Source organism: Phodopus roborovskii, unplaced genomic scaffold, assembly GCF_943737965.1.
Source record: "Phodopus roborovskii unplaced genomic scaffold, PHOROB, whole genome shotgun sequence".
Classification (NCBI taxonomy): domain Eukaryota; kingdom Metazoa; phylum Chordata; class Mammalia; order Rodentia; family Cricetidae; genus Phodopus; species Phodopus roborovskii.
The window spans coordinates 343,573-366,196 of record NW_026126483.1 but is presented as its reverse complement, the minus strand read 5'-3'; the positions used below and the strand labels follow the sequence as shown (position 1 = coordinate 366,196).

The following is a 22,624-nucleotide window of genomic DNA, read 5'->3' as shown; positions in this document are numbered from 1 at the left end:
TATCTGGGGTTACGTTTATTTGGTCAGAGAAGGGAGACATGCAAGCCATGGCACAATACTTAGCTTAGGAGACTTTGGAAAGTGTCACTGGTGGTGTGGAAAGACTGGGTTGTTACCCAGATTAAACCTTCCATCTTGGGAGGAAGCTCCTTAAGACTTAGGATGTTCTAAAAGGAGGCAAAGCATTCCATTCTGGAGGATTCTCCTTTAAACTAAGATCATGGTCATTTTCCATGCCTCTAGGCCTGAAGTGGACACCAGAAATATGGTGAGCCACTGAGTTTGTGTCAATTGATCAATATTTACCTCTTCCCTGTTTGTTGAGCAAACTTACCAACAAGTATAAAAATGGAATTGTGGATCTGGGAAGATGGCTCAGTCGTTAACAACAGTTACTATTCTTACAGAGGACTTCAGTTCAGTTCCCAGCACCCACATGGTGTCTCACGATCATCTGTAACTCCAGTTCTAGGGGATCTGATTCCCTCTTCTGACCTCTGAGGGCATGTGGTATATAAACATTCAGGCAAATCACCCATATACATAAAAACAAGTAAAATAAAAAGTTTTAAATGAAACTCAATGCTTCTTACTTGTTATCCACAGCAGTTCTCAACCCGTGGGTGTTGAACCCTTTGGAGATCACACATCATACATCCTGCATATCAAATACTTACACTGTGATTTATAACAGTAGCAAAATTACAGTTATGAAGTAGCAATGAAAATAATTTTATGCTTGGGGGTCAACAAAGCATGCTGAACTGTCTTAAAGGGTCACAGCATTAAGAAGGTTGAGAACTACTATTTTGGAAGGAGGAAATTCAAACACAAACCAAAAAATGAAAAGTTTTACTAGTAAAAACTAAAGATTGAACAAAATAGCAGTTACTTTCATTTTTTAAGCCAAAGCAGAGCCACCTGGATTTTTATCGAGACTACCTATCAGTCAAATGGGTTTGTATACTGTAGCCTCCCCAAAGCCATCTGCTAGGCTAATGGATTTGGTCTTGTATTTAGAATGATTAAAGTAATAGTTAAAATAAGTGGACTTGGACAGATTGATCCTATAAAAACATCAACCAAATGTATTCATTTGAGGATTATAGATGAGGAATGGCGAAGGGAGTTGTTTAAAAAATTGACTGTTCCTAAGTGAGCCCACACCAAATGAAAAATGTGAGAGAGGACATTAGTGAATTGAGATCAAAGCCTCCAGTGACAAAACAGGAAACATTGCCTGGATCATTGTGTCACACTGAGCAAATATTATATTTGGCTCCTGTGGTGACTGCCAGCAAGCCACCTTCCCTACTTGAGTGGGTTTTTTGGTTTGGTTTTTTTTTTTTTTTTTTAAACTCTCAGAACCAGTGGAGTGAGAACAAGATTGTCCAAAGGGACTTTGAAAAACTTGCTCAAATGTTTGTCTCTAAATCTTACAAGCTGGGAATCTCCAGAATTTGTTTTAGGTCAAGATTGAGAAGTATATTTTCAGTTACCCATTGGTAATTGTTAAGCAAAGGGGCTGCATAGTAAAGGCTAGAAAATATAAGATCCCAAGGAGACACTACGTCATTGTGACATCATGAGATCATGTGCATGGCTGCTGCTTCAGCTACTAGAATGCACTTTCTACTTGAGCTGGCTCCTCATGAAACAGGAAGAGTAAGACATGGTTATTCACATTTTCTGAACAGTAAAGTCCAGAACTATTGCATTTCAAAGGAATATCAGTCTCAGCTATAAGTCTGGAGTTTTAAGTTTATGGAAACCCTGAAGGAATGTGTAAAGAGTAGATGAAGTCCTGACTGAATGTGTATTGTTAACATGTTCACGACCATGTCAAAAACCAGCACCTCAGACTTGTGAGAAATTGGTAAAGCTCCCCTTCTACAGTGAAGCTCAGAGAAATGGCAAAGCCTTCTTCTGATCTGAATGCAATATGATCTGAACAGCCATAGCTTCCTTCTCACAGATGTTTATAGTCTGAGACTGCTCATCTAGAGATATCTTCTACCAAGACTAACTAACCCCATCCCCTGTGCTGTACCTAATGAAAACATGGAGAGTCCATGTTGCTACTGTCTAAGTAGGTGTGAACCCCATCAGAGGGTATACAGTGTAGGGCCCTGCATGGACCCCTGAGGCTCCTTGAGCAAGCCTGAAGCTGTTGGCCCAAAGCTGCTATTGGTACTCTTCCTGCCCCCTGGAGTTGTCATTGGTACCCTTCCTGTTTTGCTAACACACACCTGGTGGGGAGGAGCTAAGCTTGGAAATCCTGTTATTTACCACTGTGCTGTAAGTTAGTATATAAGCCCACTCCATCCACTCAATAAACAGCATTTGGCATTCAGCGTTCCAACATTGCCATTGAACGAATGACCCACTGTGTTATCTCTTATTTCAATCTCTAGGCCATTGCCCGATTCATGAAACAGATCGTAGTGTGGACACTACAATACAGCCCACATGACCCCAGCTTTTCTGTACACATGTATGTGTATCTCTCCTTTCTTCATTCCCTCACCACCCTTAGTCAGGTTGCTAGGGTTCCAGGTCATCACCATACAGAAAGTGAGGTTGAAGTAACAAAGAACAGCCATAATAGTAGATGCCCCCCTCAGAGGCTTTATAGAACAGGCAACTGCAAGAATGATTGCTCAGTAATATTGATGAACAAATAGCTCTCTGTTATAAATCCCAGAATTCTTTTCTCAGAATACTTTATTTATTTATTTATTTATTTATTTTTTGTGTGTGTGTGTGTGTGTGTGTAATTTATTTGAGATGGGTTTTCATGTAGCCCAACCTGGCCTCTAACTTGTTATGCAGCTGAAAATGACCTCAAACTAGTGATTTCACTGCCTCTACTTTCCAAGTGTTGAGATTGTAGGTGTTTGCTACCGTGCCTGGCTCATGCAACACAAGGCATAAAACCCAGGACTTTATACCTTTTAGCCAAGCACTATAACAACTGAACTACCCCAGCCATAAAAACTCCTTCCTCTGGGATTTCTGTGATGGTTCCTTTTGAAAGTGATCATCCTGTCTTAGAGTCTGAGAGCTTTGAATGATTTTTAGCTTCCTCTATTTATTTTCTTAAAATATCCCCCATTCAGAGTTGAGTATATGGTATCTAAATCATGGGTTCCTATGAAATCACAGCCTGAGCATTTACAGATGCAAAGCTCATAGGCTTCAGAGTGGGCTGCTGGCATGGGAAGCTGGGTGACAAAGTGGCAATGGGAGTCTCAGTTGTTGGAAGCTTCCTCAGCTAGACCCATGTCTAGTGAAAGGTGACAACGAAGGCTGGAGAGGAACATACACAAAGGGCAGAGCATGGAGAAGCAGTGCATGGCTCCGTGTCTCTCACCTGCCACCCTTTGCCACACAGACTGCAAACAGCATGAGAGAGTGGCTGGGCAATCAGGAAAGAGAGACTCTGAGACCAAGAGAAAAGGAGACCAAGAGCTGAGGAGAGAAACTTAGAAGTGAAAGATAAACAACAGAAAGAGTTGAGACGAAGACATAGGAAAGAGATAGAAAAGGAGAAATTAAAGATCTGGGGAATGGGAGAGGCAAGAGAAAACTTTGAAACATGAATGGAAATAGTGAAAGTCAAAAGAGAGCTGAAGAAACAGGTGAGAAATACACAAAGATCACAGAGATGCATGAGACAGAGAGGTCAGAGAAAGGAATCCAATAATAGGCACTGAGAGGTACAGAACACAGACGTGCCAGAACACTCAGAAGTGAAAACTATGAAAGGCAAACAGACAGAGATCAAGGTGGTTTTTTTTTTTTTTTTTTTTTTTTTCCATTTCTCAGCTGGCTGTCCTACCCTCTAACACCTTTTCCTGCTCTCCTCTAGGGTAGAGAACCCATGGCCATGGCTCTGAAGTGGAACTAAGTCTGTATGTCTCAATGCTCCTTCAAGAAAAAGATTAAAACCTAGAGACAGACAATTCATGTAAACACAGCTGTCCCAGACCCTTTCATCCTTTGGTGACCACCCACCCAAAGGAATTCTCTACATGTTGAGCATCAGTCAAAGACTAGCCTGGCCTTTGGTGTCTCTGTTATTTTTCCCCTCTCTTCTTTGGTACAGGAACCTTCTAGAATGAATTCACATCTCTCCAGGCCAGATTTACCATCTGGGTAGACTGCTTTACATTTTACATCTGACTCTAAATATGTTGGTTTTGTATGATTTAGCAGTTCATGAGAAATCTACAACCTTTTAGTCAAATAGATCATGGGAAAATGATTTTTTAAATGGTTTGTTTGCCATGTGTAAACCTTAAAGCTCATAATATCTTCTCTATTTTTTTGTTTGTTTGGTTTTGGTTGTTTGTTTGTTTGTTTTTGTTTTTGTTTTGTTTTGTTTTTGTATGTGTGGTTTTGTTCTAAGAACTACCCTACCCCTTGTTGAAATCCATTAGCAGAGATGTAACCAAGGAAACATTCAAATTAGAGTTGACTGAGTCCACAAAAGTTAGGCACTGTAACTGCACGACAGATGTTTTAATGAAAATCAGTGACCAGCACGCCTAATATGATGGTACCTTTTATAAAATCTGCCTAAATCTCTTTATGTTGCTAGGAGAGGGAAAGATGTCACATGCAAAGAAGAAATGAGGTCAGGTAGGATTATAGATTCAAATCAACACAAGACTCTGAGGCTTGCATTTGCTGAGAGACACATCCTGGAGTGCCCTGTGATATAAGCACTTACCTCGGTGCCAGATTTTGCCAGCAAATGGTCAAAGAAAGCATCCAGCTCTGTCTCTAGGATGTAACCTTTTTCTAACGCAAGAAGATAAACATAAATGATAGTTACTAATACAGAATAAATTTGATCATATTTGCCTAAAAGAATGTTGTAGGTGGGAAGGAGTGTCTCATAGAGTCTAGACTGGCCTCAAATTTGCTATGTAGTCAAGGAAGACTTTGAACTCATGATTCTCCTGTCTCCACCTCCCAAGTACTGGGATCACAGGCATGTGCCACCACACCTTGTCATTTAGACTGGGTTTAGCCTGGGTTTTGTATTTCCTATGCATGCTTTTAAAGTTGTTTTAATATTTGTATTTTATTTTAATTATGTGTATGTAAGGTGTGGAAGTGGGTGGGTGGGGGTGCAAGTCAGTGTAGATGCCCCGAGACCAAAGGTGAGCATCAGATCCCCAGGTGGTTGTGAGACACCCAACATAGGTGCCGATACCAACCTGAATCTTTTGAAAGAGCAGGATGTGATATTTGTGGCTGAGCCATCTTCCCAGCCCCTGCACTTTTTGTTATTTCAATATCAGCCCACTAATATCTTGATCGAAGTAAATTCTGAATCCTAGCTTTTGTGTGTAAACATGGCTTTCAGATATTTTCTTTGTGTTTCATTAATTACTAATGAAACAAAATATGTTTTATTTTCAAGAATGTGTTTTGAGGTAGAGGGAAAGTAAACCTGAATGTTGCTAAAAATTCATCCTCCTTTGTAGAGCGTGGAGGGTGGGTAATGTGACAGTCACTAATGAAAACCTGTAACATCTACAGAAGCACCAGAGATTTCTGAGTCTTGGCCCAACACCCTGGAGTAGGTCTGCAATGATATTTGTGAAATATATTAATTGTATGTTAACACACACACAGTTGGAAAGCAAAATCTCTCTGTCCAAACAGAATTTTCAGAAGCTTTCTTGATGTGTAAAACCAGCATAACAAGCTGATAGTACTGGGTGTACTCCATCCAACTTTTTCCATAGGGAAAGACAGGAGAAATTCCAGTTCCCTCAATGTCTAAGCTAAGCACTCAAGTAACCAAAGGGACTTACCTTCCTTGTCGAAATGCTGCCAGATCTGCCAGAAGCCAGCGGCGTCCAGACGCGCCTGGGGCTGCCCGAATGCGTTGTCCATGGTGCTGATGGCGGCAAGGTCCCCTAGCAGTATTTCCCAACTCTTTTGCTAGCTTCCTCCCGCTATGGCTAGGTACTAATGGACAGGGCAGACTCGAGGGCGCCTGGCTCCGCGACGATGTCGCTGAGTCGGAAGCCTGGTGGCAGACTCTTTGAGGCAGTCCAGGAGCCCGCCCCTCCGCTGGCATCCTCCAGCCCCGCCCCACGCGCCCCGCAGATTGCAGCTGGGCTCCTGCTTGCTGCAAAGGTCAGGATGGGGGGGGGGGGGGATCAAGCAGAAAGGAGCTGTCTCTCCTGTCCATGGCTCACTGACTTCTGGCTAAGTTGTTTGTCAAATTCACAAAAATATTCCCCTAAGTTTGACTCACCTAGAAAAACTAATGTCTCAAGGGGTTTTCTGGAAACGGCTGTCCGGGTAAAGGGTTGGAAAAAGTGTCAGCTTTGGCATCCGTTGGATCTGTTGAGATGGACAGATACTGTGTTGGGGAGGGAAGAAGGATGGAGGTGCTCCCAAGTACCCTTTGACAGCAGAGTGGGTCAACAGAGGACACACACATTGCTGTGCTGTAATGCACTGTAGGGACTTGTTACTGGAGAACATTGCAGTCTGCAGTTGTTTTTTAAAATTTGTTTTGTTATTTACTCTTTGTGAGGTCCACCACCCAGCTCCCAAACACACAAAGACTTATTATTACTTATGAATCCCCAGCTTTGGCTTGGCTTGTTTCTAGCCAGTTCTTACATTATTCCATCCACCTTTTGCCTCTGGGCTTTTACCTTTCTCTATTCTGTATTCCTTTCTTTTCTTCTTACTCTGTGGCTAGTTGTGTGGCTGGCTGGTTGGCTACTGGCATCCTCTTCTCCTTTCTTGCTGATCCCTCTTCTTCCTCCTATTTATTTTCTCTGTCTCCCAGCCCTGCCTATCCTTTCTCTTGCTTCTCTACTGGCCATTCAGCTCTTTATTAGACCAATCAGGTGTTTCAGACATGCAAAATAACAAGGCATCAAAGAGTTAAAGAAATGCAGCATAAAAGAATGCAACACATCTTTGCATCATTAACAAATATCCCAGAGCATAAATAAATATAACACATCTTAAAATAATATTCCACAACAACAGTCACTGTGGCTTAAAGTGTCTTCATTAAGATGCTGAAGGGAGCCAGGCATGGACAGCACATACCTGTAGTCGCTGAACTCAGGGTCTGAGATAGGACTGCTGTGATACATAAGGAGTTCCAAAGCAGCCTGAGCAACAAAGCTAAGTCTTGTCTGAAAAACAAACAAACAAACAAACAAACACAAAGAAAAGAAAAATGCTAAAACAAAAACAAACCTAGCTACTCTGTATTAAAAAGGAAAAAAAGAAGTCTACTCAGGTACATGCTATGAATGGCAGAGTTCTCAGAGGTTTGTATTTGGCACTATAGAGCCACTTTAAGACCAAAAACCAACAACCATTTAAAGAACACATTTTCTAATGATCAAAACTATTTGATAAGTTGATCTCCCAGAGAGCAAAGAAACTACCTTGGTGACTTTTGACTTAAAACATTTTGTTAGGTAATCAGGAGGAGTTTGGGAGTTAGGTAAGAGTTGAGCTAGATGCCATGAGTCACACCTACAATCTAGGACTCAGGAGTCTGAGGAACACATGATTTCCAGGTTAGCCTGGGCTGCCATGTGAAACTCAAGAGAAGAAAGAAGGAAGAAAGAGAGGAAGGAAGGAAGGAAGGAAGGAAGGAAGGAGAGGCAGAGAAAGAAAGAGAAGGAGAATGAAAGAAAATTAGTAAGAGTTGGACCAGGAGTACCCTTTTTTTTGTGGCCTTCCCACTCTGCTGTTAGTATTCAGTTTATTCTTTAAACACACATAGACGTAAGCTCTTTAAACTACAATAGTAACAAAAGCATGAAACTCATCTGAGTTCTAGCTCATTATCCTGCCGAACCAAGTGGTAGCTCTGTGATAGGCCACCATTTCTTGATTTTTAAGCACCAGTTTCAAACTGAAGAGTGTGATGTCTGCCTTAGAAGGCTGCTGTGAGGTCAGAGATTCACATGGAAATGCCCAGTAAATCATGGCTACTATTATGTAGTGCCCGATGATAGAGTGACTGTATTCTTTAAAAAGAATTTGGAGAAAATAAGGAAAGTTTGAAAAAATGTATAGCCACAAGAAGCCTAATGTGACATGCTATTAAATGCGATGTTTAAAATTTTAAATAAATATGGATTTTAGATAATAACATTTAAAATAGTTCAGAAGAAGATAGCCTTGGGTTTAGAATGCAGCTTTTCAATTTACTAGCTATGTGATACTGGACAAGTTATTTAGGAGCAGATTGTTTTGTTCTTGTTGTTGTTTTTAAAACTTACTATAACATGAGACCATAACAGCATTTGCCTTGTAGAGTTGTCATGATGTTAAATACATGAGACTATAAACTCTTAGCACAGTATATAGTAAACAGTACAGATTAGATTCTAAAATGATTAATCTTCCATAGAAATGTCTTGGTGAAATAAACTTTAAGAGTTTGGAGGAGTATGTCTAGGTAAAGGGAAGAAAAATAGTATCATCACTCCTTGAGAAATGCTGGATACACAAATTGGAGAAGCACATGGTAGCAGAGAAGGGGAGAAGGCTCAATATCCATAGGAAAATTATGGGATACAATCCCAAATATCACCATGAACTCACCATGTTGTTGACTGGTATTGTTTTCTGATCAGAAATAGAAGGAAAAGCAAGGAAAAGGCCTAAAGCCGTGGTAGAGAACTAAATCAAGGCAGATAGTTACATCTTCACGTGGTGCCTCTCCATAACCGGATTTGCCACCTAAACAGAAAACGTTTATCATAGAGCATTTCTCAGAAGCCAGCCATTATCACAAAAGAAAGTCTCAGAACATAAGGTTAATACTAAAATACAATTTGCAAAAGTGTACACATAGTCAGATCCAATACTGTAAGACAACAGAAGCATGCTTCCATGCAGAGAAAAACTAGAAGGTAAAAAGTAATGAAAGAGAAGGCAATTAAGGGGCTTCTTAATTGCCAAAGAAATAAGTAAGTTCCAAGGGGTGCCAGGAGCTTCTGAGTAGCTGCCTTTCCACTCATGAGCTACATTTAAATTTTATTACATGTTATTCTCTCTCTCTCTCTCTCTCTCTCTCTCTCTCTCTCTCTCTCTCTCTCTCTCTCGTGTGTGTGTGTGTGTGTGTGTGTGTGTGTGTGTGTGTGTGTGTCAAAGTGAGCAAAGAGATCAGAGTAGTCAGTTCTTTCTTTCCATGTGAGTGCCAGGGATTGGATTTGGTGAACTCTGGTCACCTAGCCAACAGAAAGTGCCTTTACTCACTGAGCCATCTTACCAGCCCAGTGATACATTCTTTTTTATTAGCCCCAGTGATACATTCTTTTTAATGCAATCATCTATCGTGGCACTAGGCAGATTCTGCTTGAGTATCTACTACTCCTCCTGTAGTTTTTGTTTTGTTTTGTTTGTTTTTCTGAGAAAAATCACCAAAGATCTTGGCAGAGGGGAAAGGTGAATGACACCTGGTAAGGTTTCCCTCATTTATCTAATTGTAGATTTTACCAGAAAGCAAATGCTCAAGAGCAGCGGGAATCAACTAGAGAATCTGTCTGTTGGTTGGCTCAGCAACTCCCACACACTCCAGGGTAGCTGGTTTAGAGGGCGAACTCTAAGTGGCATTTGAAAATCTCTTCTGGAATTGAACTGTATTCACTGACCATACTTTTACCTCTAGTTTTCTATTGTTTACATTTGGGTCATTTTGTTATTATATTTTGATATGATTTTTTGGAAGGACAATCTCAAAAGAAAACAAATGTTTATCAAAATATATATATATATATATATATATATATATATATATATATGTAGTACCTCAACTGTGAAAAAAAGTATACTTTAAGTCATTATGGCCGGTTTGGTTTTAAAAATCAGTGGTTGAAACTCAGGCCTGAAATGAAGTCTTTTCTCTTTTCCCCAACTGATGGGTTTTTTTCCTCCAGTAATCATTTCCTTCTTTCCTCATTTGCATAGCTAATTAATGGTTCGTTGCACAAGAAGCAACAGTAGTCTATAATTTGAAACATTGCTAATTAACCTTGAGGCATGCATTCAATTCTAGGTTAGAGTATCTGCACCATTTTATAAAGTCAATGATATTTTGAACTGGGAACACAGTGTTTTCTCCAGCATCATCTCCTGGTCATTATTGAACACTCACAAATTCATGAACAGCAGATTCCTCATGGGCTGCACAATCGACTTAGAATTCAAAGAGGTCATCTTAACTGAGGGGAATAGATACAAAATGGGACAGTTCTTGCCATAAGAAAAATTGTAAATCACTGAATATAGAGCTAATGTTTGTTAATATTTCCATTTTTGTTTCCTTTAAATCACACAACTAGTACACATTCTTTAAATAATTCAGAAACAAAACTTCATAATTTCAACTCCCAGAGATAACCAATAGTAATAACACAAGGGTAAACGACCTCCCAAATCTTTTTATACAAACCAACATAGGGTTGTTTTGCTGTCATTGGCCTGTTTCACAGAATGCCACGAGTCATGTCATTAAATATTTTCTTATGCTGTCATCTCAGTGGTAAATTATAACTTATTTAAAGTCCTGTTTTGTCATCCAGTCTTCACTCTCAGCTAAATGTTTGTTCACTCATAATTATTTCCTCAGCATATAACTGCAAACAAGTGCTGGACAAAACAACACATGACTGATTTTTTTTTTTTGTTTGTTTTTTTTTTTTTTTGTTTTTTGAGGCAGTTTCTCTGTAGTTTTGGAGCCTTTCCTGGAACTCTCTCTGTAGATCAGGCTGGCCTCAAACTCACAGGGTTCCACCTGCCTCTATTTCCCAAATGCTGGGATTAAAGGTGTGAACCACCACCACCTGTCTGACATCTGGAATCTTTTACACATATGGTTGAGAATGGCTTCTCATCTTTACCTTGAATTTCTACTCCTAGGAAAAGTGGGAAAAAAAAAAACTTTCCCCACAATGCTAACAGAGGACAAGAAAGCCTTGAATAACATGCACTGTAAAGTAGTTGTTGCAGCTTATTTTATAGTGATTATTTAGAGTCTGTTTGGATTTTAAAGAGGTCAAGTTTGTAACATACATATTTCTTTCCAAAATCTCTATGTACAGTTTCATTGTTCAGTTTTCCTATATCATCCTAATGGAATTTACCTTTTCCCCAATTGGGTGGGTTACATGTCACTAAGTCATAGCATGAGACTGATAATGTACACTAATGATCCACACAATTTTCTAAACCTTCAGGCCTGTTAACATGAGAACAACTTGGGATTTTTTTGCAGCTACTTATATAGCATTTTATTACAAGTTAAAAAAAAAGCTGGGGAAAGGACTCGGTAGGTAAGTACTTCTTACACACTATGAGGAACTGAGTTTGGATCCCAGAAACACATAAACCTGGGTGCAATAACTGCAGCTATAAGCCCAGTGCTCCTGCTGAGAGATGAGAGATGGATACAGGAGAATCCCCAGAAGTTCCAGGGCCGGCTGGCCAGCCAGCCATATGCAATGTTGAACAAGAGGCTCTCTCAGAAAAGGTGAGAGGTGAGGACTGATGGCTGAGATTGTTATCTGACCTCCACATGTTTGCTGCACCATGCATGTACCCATATTTACATGCATACATACACACATGCACAGACTATTTAATTTTAGAAACATAGAATAGGCCTTAAATTCTTCTTCTTCACTTTCTCCCCTCTGGTTCTGTGTATGTTCTGCAATTACACAGACATCTGGTAACACTAGGGATCATGGCTGATACACCCTATTTCCTAAATCAATGGAAGCCAAAGTTAAGTCTATGTGAGCATATGGAACAGGACTCAGCCATTTCCTTCCCAAATTGACTTTAAACATGGTATACAAAGCATTACTATTTAAGAAAGCATTTTTTCTTAGCCCGATTGTATGAGCACTTGACTCACTAATTTGCAAATTTCTTTCCTTTCAATATACTTATGTAAAAACTACAAATTTCCTCCAACTATTGTTTTAGGTACAGCCTATAAGTTTTGCTTAATTACACTTTATTTTCCTATTTACTTTCTGATTTCCTTTGCCCTATGAGCTAACCTGCTTCCTATGTATGCATGTTTTCTAAATATTTTTTTGTTGTTGATTTTTAGCTCAATCTCATTGTAGATGGAGCATGTGATCTATGATAATTACCTTTACAAATGAGTTGAGATTTGCTGAATGACTCCTTATAAGTAAATTTCCATGCTTTACTTGTGCTTGAAAGATGGAATTTATCAATTTCAACATCTATGTACTTTGCTTGTTTGTTTTGAGACAAAAAGTTCATTGCATAGCCTAATCAAGCCTCAAATTAACAATCCCCCTGATTCAGCCTCTAGAGTGCTGGGATTACAGGCATGGGCCCCCCATGCACACTAGAAGTGGGATTTTGAAAGGCTACTTATAGGAGATTATACTATCCCATAAGATTTGGTAACACTGATTATCTAAAGGACACAAGGAGAATAAGACACAGGCCCGAGCTTGTGTTCTGTCTTGACAACTACAGAAGGATGAGCAGAATAGTACACGTAGTCATATGACCTTTAACTGTCCACAGACAGCATTTGGGTAAGTGGCAAGTGAGGACAGCAACAAAGTGGCATTAGGGATTGTATCTTCTGCAGGAACATTTTAAGAATCAAGTAGAACAGAGTACAAGTTCCTCAAGTCCTCAAGCTGGAAGGTAGAGATCTGCAGGATCTCTGGGTTGCTTGTAGCTTCCCCCCCCCCAAGTTCCTGCCTCCTTCAAACTGGAAGTCTTCTGACCTCAAAGCCAACTACCTGTAGTGTCTGCTGTTGCTCATGGAAATGCCAGCCTGTAATTATGCTCAGGTAGCTGAGCTCTTTTATTTGGAGACAGGAAAGTGTCTTTGAGTACAGATGGGGTACCTTTTGAGAAAATCTAGGTCGAGCTTGCTCTATCTCATAGTAGGGGCCTGAATTTGGGCTTGGCCTGGAAATGGGTAACTTCATATCAGAGGTACAGGAGTTTCCCCAGGAGATAAAGGTAGGTGAGGTGGGTTGAGATGATCATCTTTCCTGAAAAGTAAGTATTTTTCTAGGAAACACTACGCAGACCTCCATCAGAGCCAGGCTTAGGAAAGCCCACAAACAGAACAATCGAGAATTCCTTCCTTATCGGGTGACCCTGTTTCTAAACTGAATAGAATACACCTTATGGGGCTAACAGCCACTTTATTTGCAGGAAGCTCTGATATGTCAATATTTACACTGAGATTTCAAGCTGTTCTTGTGTCCCTTGGTCTGATATTTCTTTGAAGAAAAATGGCAAACCTGTATGCTATGCTAGGTTTAAATGGGTCAAAATGGAGAGTCAGGAGGAGGCAGAACCGCCAGCCGCCTCTGGCGTGGAAATACTAGATTAGCAGAAATGGATTAATAATTAAGGCAGAGGTAGCCAATCAGAAACTAGTACCTGGCCAACAGCATCATATCAAATACAGAGTCTCAGTGTGTTAATTGGGGCTGGCGCGGCCGGGACAAGACCAGGCGGTGGGTGGAAAAACCATACTCATTACACGGTGGTTCATAGATGACCTCTCATTCCAAGCATAAGTTTATTTTATGCCAAAGCCTTAATTTGTTGGGGTTAACTAAAGACACGCAGATGGACAGAAGGAGACAAAGCACACACTGGAAATGGCAGTATCATGCTTCTAGATGCTGCCTCTATCCTGGGTGGGATTCATTAAACTGTACTGTTTTCTTTCCCTGGTTGAGAAACAGGCAGGTGAAGATCCAAACATCAGGATGATTGGTGATATTTGGTTCTGGGTGCGGCATAGGCACTGAAAAAACAGGAAGGATACTAGCTGTGGGGGTAGGGAAACTCATGGGTACCTGCTACATCAGGCTCTCCCCCATTTTCCAAGTATATATATTAAAGTCCAGGGTCCTGAGAGATAGGCTGAGTTTTATGTGGCAATAGGAGAGGGAACATGGGGTGCATATACAAACAATAAATAATTCTTGAGAATTTTATCATCCAGTAAGATTATTCTAGACGTGTGATGATCTGAATTTAAGGCTTACTCTAAAAAAGGCAGAAACATAATAAATACAATACTCCTGCAGAGTATATGGATTAGAACTGTGTCAGTCAGCAGAGAATGGGGGCCTGGGATGAGAACTCAGATGACAACTTCTTCCCATGGTGGAGTTCACAATATCTACAGGTGACTCTGACCACACAGGATGAAGCATAAAAAAGGAACAGAAAAGGATGGCCAACGGTCTCTTATTCTCTGTATGTTGTGCAGTTTGTGGGTCAGAACAGTGCAGTAGCACATATGTGCCAACCACACACACACACACACACACACACACACAAGCTCAAGCCAGCTCAAAATCCCCAAATGGATCAGGAAGGGACTCATGAAGTCCCACCCCCATGGGAGGTGCTATTGACAGCTGTTCACTGCTGGTGAGGGAGTAACATTTTCTCAGGGATTTGGGCCCTGGGAGGCTATCCAGCTCCAGCAGATGGTCCCACATCCATGCACACACAGGCAGCCAGAAATGGACTCAGTGTGCATTGAAAGCAAAGAGCACATCAAATTTAGAAGAAAACATTGTGGTGGGGAATCGAAGAGGAGAATTTAGGATGGATTGATCAAAGCACATTATGTACAAGTAGTAAACAAAATCTTTTAATGCAAAAAGAAAAGCTGAGAGAATAGAAAATTTAAAAAAACGAGTTCCAGGTTTACTGATACACACCTATAACCCTAACACTGGGAAGGCTAAGCCAGGAAAAATCTAATGTATGTATGTATGTATGTATGTATGTATGTATGTATGTATGTATGTGTATATATATGTATATAATGCTTATATTATTTTATAATTACATATTATAATATAAATTGTATATACATATTACTTACTTTTCAAAAACACAACTCATCTCCAAATGGGTTACACAGATTTTTACAGTGTTATTCATGATAAGAGAAAGGAAAAAGTGCCGGGTAGTGGCATATGCCTTTAATCACAGCATTTGGGAGGCAGAGGCAGGCAGAGCTCTGTGAGTTCAAGGCCAGCCTGGTCTACAAAGCAAGTTCCAGAACAGCCAGAGTTACACAGCAAAACTTTATCTCAAAAAGGGGTGGGGGAGCAAATGAACAGAAAAATAACGAAAAATAAAACAATATATTCATATAATGGAGTAGAATCCATCTATTAAAAGAAAAGTAAATGATATGTACTACAATATGGGAGGAACTTGAAAACTTTCTGCGTGAAAGCAGTGGGTATATTGTTTCATTTCACAGCTGAGTAGCAGGTTAGTGGCTGCCTACAGCTAGGGAGATGGGGAGTATAGCCACAAGGCCCATGGAGAAAAGAATTACTTTAGGGCTTGAGTTAGTTATGGATTCTATTGCTGCAATGAAACACCATGACCAAAAAGCAAGTTAAGAAGAAAGGGGTTTATTTGACTTACACTTCCATATTGCTGTTCATCATTAAAGGGAGTCGGGACCGGAACACAAGTAGGGCAGGATCCTGGAGACAGGAGCTGATACAGAGGATATGGAAGAGGCTTGCTTCCTTGTTTTCTTATAGAACGCAGGACCAGCAGCCCAGGGATGGCACCTCCCACCATGGGCTGGGCCCTCCCCCACTGTTCACTAATTGAGAAAATGCCTTAAAATGCCTTTAAGGACTTCTGGGCCTTAAAAGAAGATGGCAGTGCATGCTGGGGAGGGACATGAGGGTTTCACTTGGGAGATCTGAGTCTCTGTGACACCTATCCACTACGAGTCAGTTACTGTGGCGGATTTTCCTTTTGGCTGCCAGGTCACAGAAAAATGACACAAAGACTTCTTGTTGATTATGTAAGCTTGGCCTATAGCTTAGGCTTGTCCAACTATCTCTTATAACTTAAATTAACCCATTTATATTTATCTAAAAGGCCTTGTGCCTTTTTACCTCTCTTCCATCTTGCATGACCTGTTTCCTCTCCATGTCCCCTGGCCTCTCTCTGGGCCTCAATTCTCCCCTTTCTCTTCTCAGAAGTCTGCCTAATCTCTTCCTGCCTAGCTATTGGCCATTCAGATTTTTAGTAAACCAATCAGAAGGCACTTTGGCAAAGGTACATCTTCACAGCATACAAAAAGATTATTCCACAGCAAGTGACATACTGGAAATCCACCCAGTTAGGTAACATTAGCATAGATTTGAGCCAATTTAAAGTCACTTCCTTAAAGTTGCCCACGGCTATATTCTCCTGAAAGCTAATGCTGAGATGAAGTCTGAGTTTTTAGAGTTCCACGTGGCTCTAAAAGGGGTAAACTAAATTCAACGGCTTCACTTTTAATAATTTACACTGGGAAAAATTATATAAATGTGACAAAGCCTTAAGTCCTCATTCAACTCTTATTATTCATACTAAAGAGAAATAAGGGACCAGACCCTCTCTCAGCCCCTGCTTTAGCAGTCATGACAGGTCGCAGAAAAGATATGTAGGCCTCTGACTCAGCACAAATCTGCATCTGTGTGGGATTTTCAACTCCTTTTGCACTAACGCTGACAGTGCAGGGGAACCAGGCAGATTGAGTGACACCCCACATTCACCTCTGTGACAAGCCACCAGAGAGTAAGCATCAGTATTTTATTAGGGGAAATCAGATTTAGAGATGCAAATTCCTTCCTCCTGCCCTTTCCAGAAGAATTCATCAAATTATGGTGTCTGTGTTCTCCAGTCATATGCAGGCTCTCTCTCTCGCTCTCTCTCTCGCTCTCTCTCTCTCTCTCTCTCTCTCTCTGTGTGTGTGTGTGTGTGTGTGTGTGTGTGCCTGACTATCTGTCTCTGTCTGTGTTTTTGTCTGTTTTATCTGTCTCTCTCTGCCTGTCTATCTCTGTCTCTCTATCTGTGTTTGTGTCTGTCTGTCTCTGTTGGTCTGTCTCTCTGTATCTTGCTCTGTTTGTTTGTCTGTCTCTCTCTCTCATCTTCCACTGTCAGGTGAACTCATCAGTAACAGAGGCTTTTTTTTTTTTTTTTTTTTTTTACAATGTTGGGAGACTACAGTGGTTTGCAAGACAGTCTTAGTCTTAGAACCCATGCTTACAGTGACATCCCAGAGTGGTGGACATTTAGCAGCAAGGCCGGATGGTAGCTTAGACTGTTGGACCAGTTTTCTCAGGGCCAACTACTTCTGGACAAGAAGTTTGTTTTATTCCCAGACATGCTCTGGTGGCTGGTCTCTAGCCCTCTGCTTCTCAGCTCAAACTACCGAGGTGCTCAGGATCCAAGAAGCCAGGAAAGCTGAGTTCCTTCACACCTGCTGGTCTGCCAGGAAGACACGGGTTTTGTGGCAGAAATGGAAGTGTTGGGATACCAAAAGATGCCTAAAAGAGCCAGTCCATCTGGACTACATGCAATACACAGAGACTCAAGTAGCACCTAGTGGAAGATGAGCTGTGAATATGCCCCACCCCCCCAGCTGTGGGGAAAGACCAGTTCACAAAGCATATCCCCCTTCATCCAGGCATCTGGGTGGCTTCTGTGGTCATCGGGACCTTTTATTGTCTGTAATTCTGAGACTTTGCTGACAGTGGAGGGACTCTCCTCCCAAAGCTGGCCAGTCCCTGGAGACAATAAATTTCACATGGCAGCAAAGTCTCCTGCCTCTGGTATCCAGCCTCTTGCCTCCCGGAACCTGTCACCTCCCATCGCCTCTTAGGCTCTATAGCCTCCTGTCTTGCAGTCTTTTGGTTTTCACTGTCTCCTGTGCTCCTTATCTCCCAACCTTCACCACAGTCTCCTGAGTCTGAGTGGTCCTCATACTTTGGGGAACACTTCCTCTGCTCTATTCACCTTCAGAATCAGGTATTAGAAAACTACACAACTCCTAATGCTTTACAAAACACCCTCACACTCATCTACTGTGCAGTTGTCATAGTTAAAAGACCTCCTACTACATGGTGTTCTTTAATGAATAAATAAAGAAGAATACTCCTAAATGAGAACCCAAGTCAGCCACTCTACCCCATGCTCCACTGAAAGTATCTAAATGAGCCAATCCAAGTCTTGCGAACTGCTTTTCTTATCAATAATTGGCAGAAGCAATTTAAGGAAGTAATGGTTTACTTGGCTCACAGTTTCAGAAGGATTTCAATCCATCATTATCGGGAAGACAAGCAGAGTAGTTTGGTCCATGGCACTGGGAACAATGTGGTGGCCATTTTTCCACATGGCTCTGAACAAAAGACAGGAGTGAGGACTGGAAGCAGAGCTGGGTTATGACCTTCAAGTGACCACTTGTAGTGGTCACCTTACCAACCTCCCCAAACAGTGCCATGAGTTGTAAACCAGTTCAAATACAGGAGCCTGTGCGAGATATTTCACATTTCGTTTATAACATCCTGCTTCACCACATCTTCTTGCAGAAAACTCAAAGCATCGTCCTGCCCACGTTTCCCTTGCCTCCTTCTGAGTTTGACCAAACTTGCTATTCCCACATGTCCAGGCACATGGAGCTGATTCACCCTGCCTCCTGAGAGTCTTTGAGGTGATGCCATATTCTGACATCTGTACCCCTTTTCCAGCTTTGAAAAATCCACTTTCTCCTCCCAAATAGCTGTTGACATAAATTTGACACACCTTCATTACCCACTGTGAAAAATTTCCAGGGGAATACCTGGTACCCAGAAGGCAGAAGAAAGAACCACACACTCTTACAAGTCTTTTTCAATTTCTTTCCAGAGACATAGGAAAGAGAACACCTGTCTTGTTCTGCTGGGTCTGAGTAGAAGTTTTTGAGTTGGCCCTAACATGTTTGTCCATCACCCTCTGGGATGTCATGTAAAGCTTAGGAAGTATTTATAATTAATATTCAGTATAAATAAAATAGAGGAGAGATTTACAAAGACAATCAACTATACTGAGATATAGCTTAAAATGTTTTAAAGCTGGGCTTGGTATATGGCTTATCAGTAGCGTGTGTATGTGTGTGTGTGTGCGTGTGTGTGTGTGATAGATATGAAGAAACTAATTTTAGAAATGGGTGTAGTCTTTACTAATTCATTAAATAACAGTATAGCAGGGTGAAGTCTAAATACTACAATTGTGAAGTAGTGTTGACTGTGATAATGTTTGTAAATGCCTGTGGTGATTGCAATCCTATCTGTGATTCATACTGTCCAAGATACAAATATCATAGTTTGTGGCATATACATCAGCCTGTTTCCAAGAAAAAGGAATTATTAGGAAAAATTTAGACTGTATACTGGAATTGATAGAACAGGCCTGCTATCCTGGCACTTCGGAGGCAGAGTTGGAAGGATCCTGAGTTCAAAGGACAACCTGGGCTATGTGGAGATTTTGAGGCCAGCCTGTACTTATGAAGGTACCACTTCAAAGCCTGTACAAATGCCACTTTCTGAGACTTCCAGAACATCCTAGGGGTTGTGTATATGGGGTGACACCTTCAATAGTACTGCTTAGCCCAAGTGTGGGCTTAGCTGGGTTGTGGGTCTGCTGTTCACTTTAGCATCCTCATAGGTGTCTGTCTGACCATGTCTGTCTGCACAGACAAGAGAGCCACGTCTAAAGAGAATAGTCTTCTACATCGGTTGCTATGAGGTCATATGATAGCAAGTGGTCCGGCCTTTAGGATTGGAATTCACTCCCAGGTCAGCCACCCATGAGTGGCAAAGGGGGGGGGGCATGAAGTAAATAGTGACATTAAAAAGCTCCATTTGTGTAATTTTTCTTCCTAGATGGTAAGCATATTACCAGACTCAAGCCAGCACCTCTCACATGACCTTAAATTCACCGAGCTGGGTATAGAACACACGAAGAATTCTGAGACCTTCTAGTAAATGTCATCTGTGGGAAGAACAGAATGTGCAAATATCAAATTATATTTATTTTGAAAGTAATGATTTCTAGATGATATGATTATCTGTGGACTGTGAGTACTCTAAATTTTAGAAACTAGTCATAGGCTCACTGCACAAGCCTATCCTAACAAAAGAACCAGAGGAAGCAGAAATTCCACTTGGAAAATCATTTTATTGGTATAAATATACATATGAATAAAATACTTTCAGCCTGTAATGTAAGTGAATATTTGTGAGATGTTTTATAAAGAGTAGTATTTAGACATCTTTCTTTGTCTTTTTACAGGTGCCAAAATTTTCTCTTAAAAACCACACATTAAAAGCGAATAAGCAGACAGAGATTAAAGGCCTTCAAAAACATGAATATTCTAAGACCTCGTTCCAATCAACTATATACATGGATCCGGGCTTCTCACTCTGCTCTTAGCTGTGCTTACTGATGGCCTGTGAAGGTTACCAACCAAGCTTTAAATGTACAATTCTCCATGCGGAAGGAAGTGCCCCCTACAGAAGAATGTAAGAACAATGCCCAAGATCTAATATATATAATTTATACAAATTATTTATTAGTGTGCTCTGTTAATTACAATGTGCAATTGCATACATCAAGAATAAATTGCTATGTCGAGTCATGTGTAGGTCTAACACAAATACACCCTGCAGCACCCCAGGGTTTCCTGGATCGTTACTTGGGTGTGAGTCCAGTTACTTCACTAATTTCCAAAAAAGTCACCATGCAGGGCAATGTGTAGCTAGCTGCCTCAGAGAAATTCAAGTAGGGCCCATGGAATAATTGCTGGCTTTGTGTTGAAGGCATAGAAAACAATGTTTAGAAATCAAATGCTGAGAATGGGGGGGGGGGAGACCAAAAATGTGCTTTGATAACCAAAGAGTGGACTTTTAATATGATTTTTAGAAAAAGAAGTAAAGGCGAGAGAGAAAAAAGCACCAGAGAAGGGAGAAGACGCACTGCCCGCGGCTCCTCTCTGAGGGCTGAGGAAAGCACCCTGCATGGGAAGGCTTGGGGTGGGCACCGTTACACAAAAATAAACTCTTTTTCTGCCTCTTCTCCAGAGTCACTGGATTTGCTCCCTTGGTGACCATCTCTGCCAGAGGACCGTTGTTTTTGTTCTTGATACTCCTGGGCCTGCGGACCCCAGCTTCTCCTTGAGACTGAAATCAGAAGGTAAGAGCGACAGTTTATTGACAAGGCAGTAACAGGACCTGGTCAACAGTCGGGTGAGGGACCTTGAGCAGTTGGGGAGAGGGAGTGGTCATGGTGGACTTTTTCAGAAACAAACTGGCCACTGTACTTAGAGACTCTCTAGACAGAAGTCAGGACAAAGCAATGAAATAAGCAGGTGAACACAAGCAAACACACACGCACAAGGCCAGTCTATGATGGGGTGAACCCAGCATAGATGTGGATGAGGATTGGAGATGGAGTTCATAGGCAAGCAGGAGAGGCCGCCAGGAGTCACAGGTTGCTCAGCCAGGTGACCTCCACAGCCAAGACTGCCCCTTTACACAGCACAGAGGACAGGACATGCAGAGGCTGGCAGAGGTGCTGGCTGGACAGGGTTCCAATGCCATGCCTTCTGCAGACGACTGAAAGCTAGTTACTCCTGCAATGGGGTTGGAACATCAGACAGACCTGCCTGTGCCTCAGATCACCCATGCTTCACTCTCTACAGATAAAGTCTGTGACAAAGAATTACATAATGCCTGTGGCAGATTCAACCCTGCAGGTAAAGTACCCATTCCTGTTACCTGTTTGGTCTGGTAACAGGCAACCTGCAAGGGTTCACAGAGACAGTTGGACATGCATGTGTGATGTTCTTCCTAACTGTACAGGTATGTTTCACCTATTTTTCTTTTTAAAGCCCATGCTCTGTCTGTCTACATCCTGGTTCCTCTGCCACCACACCCGGGAAAGATTCAGTTCAGAGGCTAAACTCCAGTGATATTACTCCCATGCCTACTGAAGAGATGCCATCCAGCTAAAAATACCAAACCTATGCCATGTGGAAAGCTGCTTAAAAGAAAAGCACAGCTATCCTGTCACTCATACCCCAGGCATCTAACCAGGAACACAGTCTTCAGTCCTGGGAAAGGCAGGGGATTCATGCATCCTCTGTCACTTGGATGTTTATATCATGTTAAAAAAGAAAAAATCAACTCCCCAGGAGCCTGAAGTATAAATGACTACCATTTCAAGAAGGCAGACTTTATGGAACCTCTACACAAGTATGTCAAAGTTCTCTTGTGAACTTAGTTGTCATGACTGGAGTCTAGCTCTTAACAATAAGCATTTTGATTTTTCAGTTAATAACATTAAATCAAAATTACCCCAAATCCTGAAGGGGGAAACCCACAAACAACCTTTTCAATCAATTAATTAAATTATAAAGATTTGATATGAGTGTGTACATGTTCATGTGTGTGCACGCTCATGTGTTCAGGAACATACAGACGCTAGATTTATCATGAGTCACCTGATAATGGGTGTTGGGAACCAAACTCTTGTCCTCTACAATACTCAACATACTGAACTACTTCTCCAGTCCCTTAAAATTCTGACTTCTTGCCAGTAGTTTGGTGCAAGTTCTCAGAGGGGTCAGGGCATAAGAAACAGATAGTTGCTTTTAAAAACTTTTATTGGGAGAAAAAAAAAATGCTTGTGTGATTGGTCCTTTGGAAGCTGTTGATAAGCCAGGTTTGGAGAAAAA

General features: G+C 41.2%; 2 protein-coding genes across 2 annotated transcripts in view; both read right to left on the bottom strand.

Moving 5' to 3' along the window:
• Positions 1-5,952, bottom strand: part of Scgn (secretagogin, EF-hand calcium binding protein) — a 38,775-nt gene extending 32,823 nt beyond the window's left edge. Inside the window, exons 1-2 of the mRNA XM_051194597.1 lie at positions 5,832-5,952; positions 4,736-4,806 (exon numbers count right to left, since the gene is read on the bottom strand). Coding sequence (XP_051050554.1) covers positions 4,736-4,806; positions 5,832-5,913 — 153 coding nt within the window. The 5' untranslated portion in view covers positions 5,914-5,952. The remainder of the gene's footprint in view (positions 1-4,735; positions 4,807-5,831) is intronic.
• Positions 5,953-20,047: 14,095 nt separating this feature from the next.
• The window catches only part of Carmil1 (capping protein regulator and myosin 1 linker 1), a 274,465-nt gene continuing 271,888 nt past the window's right edge, over positions 20,048-22,624 (bottom strand). Inside the window, 1 exon segment of the mRNA XM_051194557.1 lies at positions 20,048-21,068. Coding sequence (XP_051050514.1) covers positions 20,932-21,068 — 137 coding nt within the window. The 3' untranslated portion in view covers positions 20,048-20,931.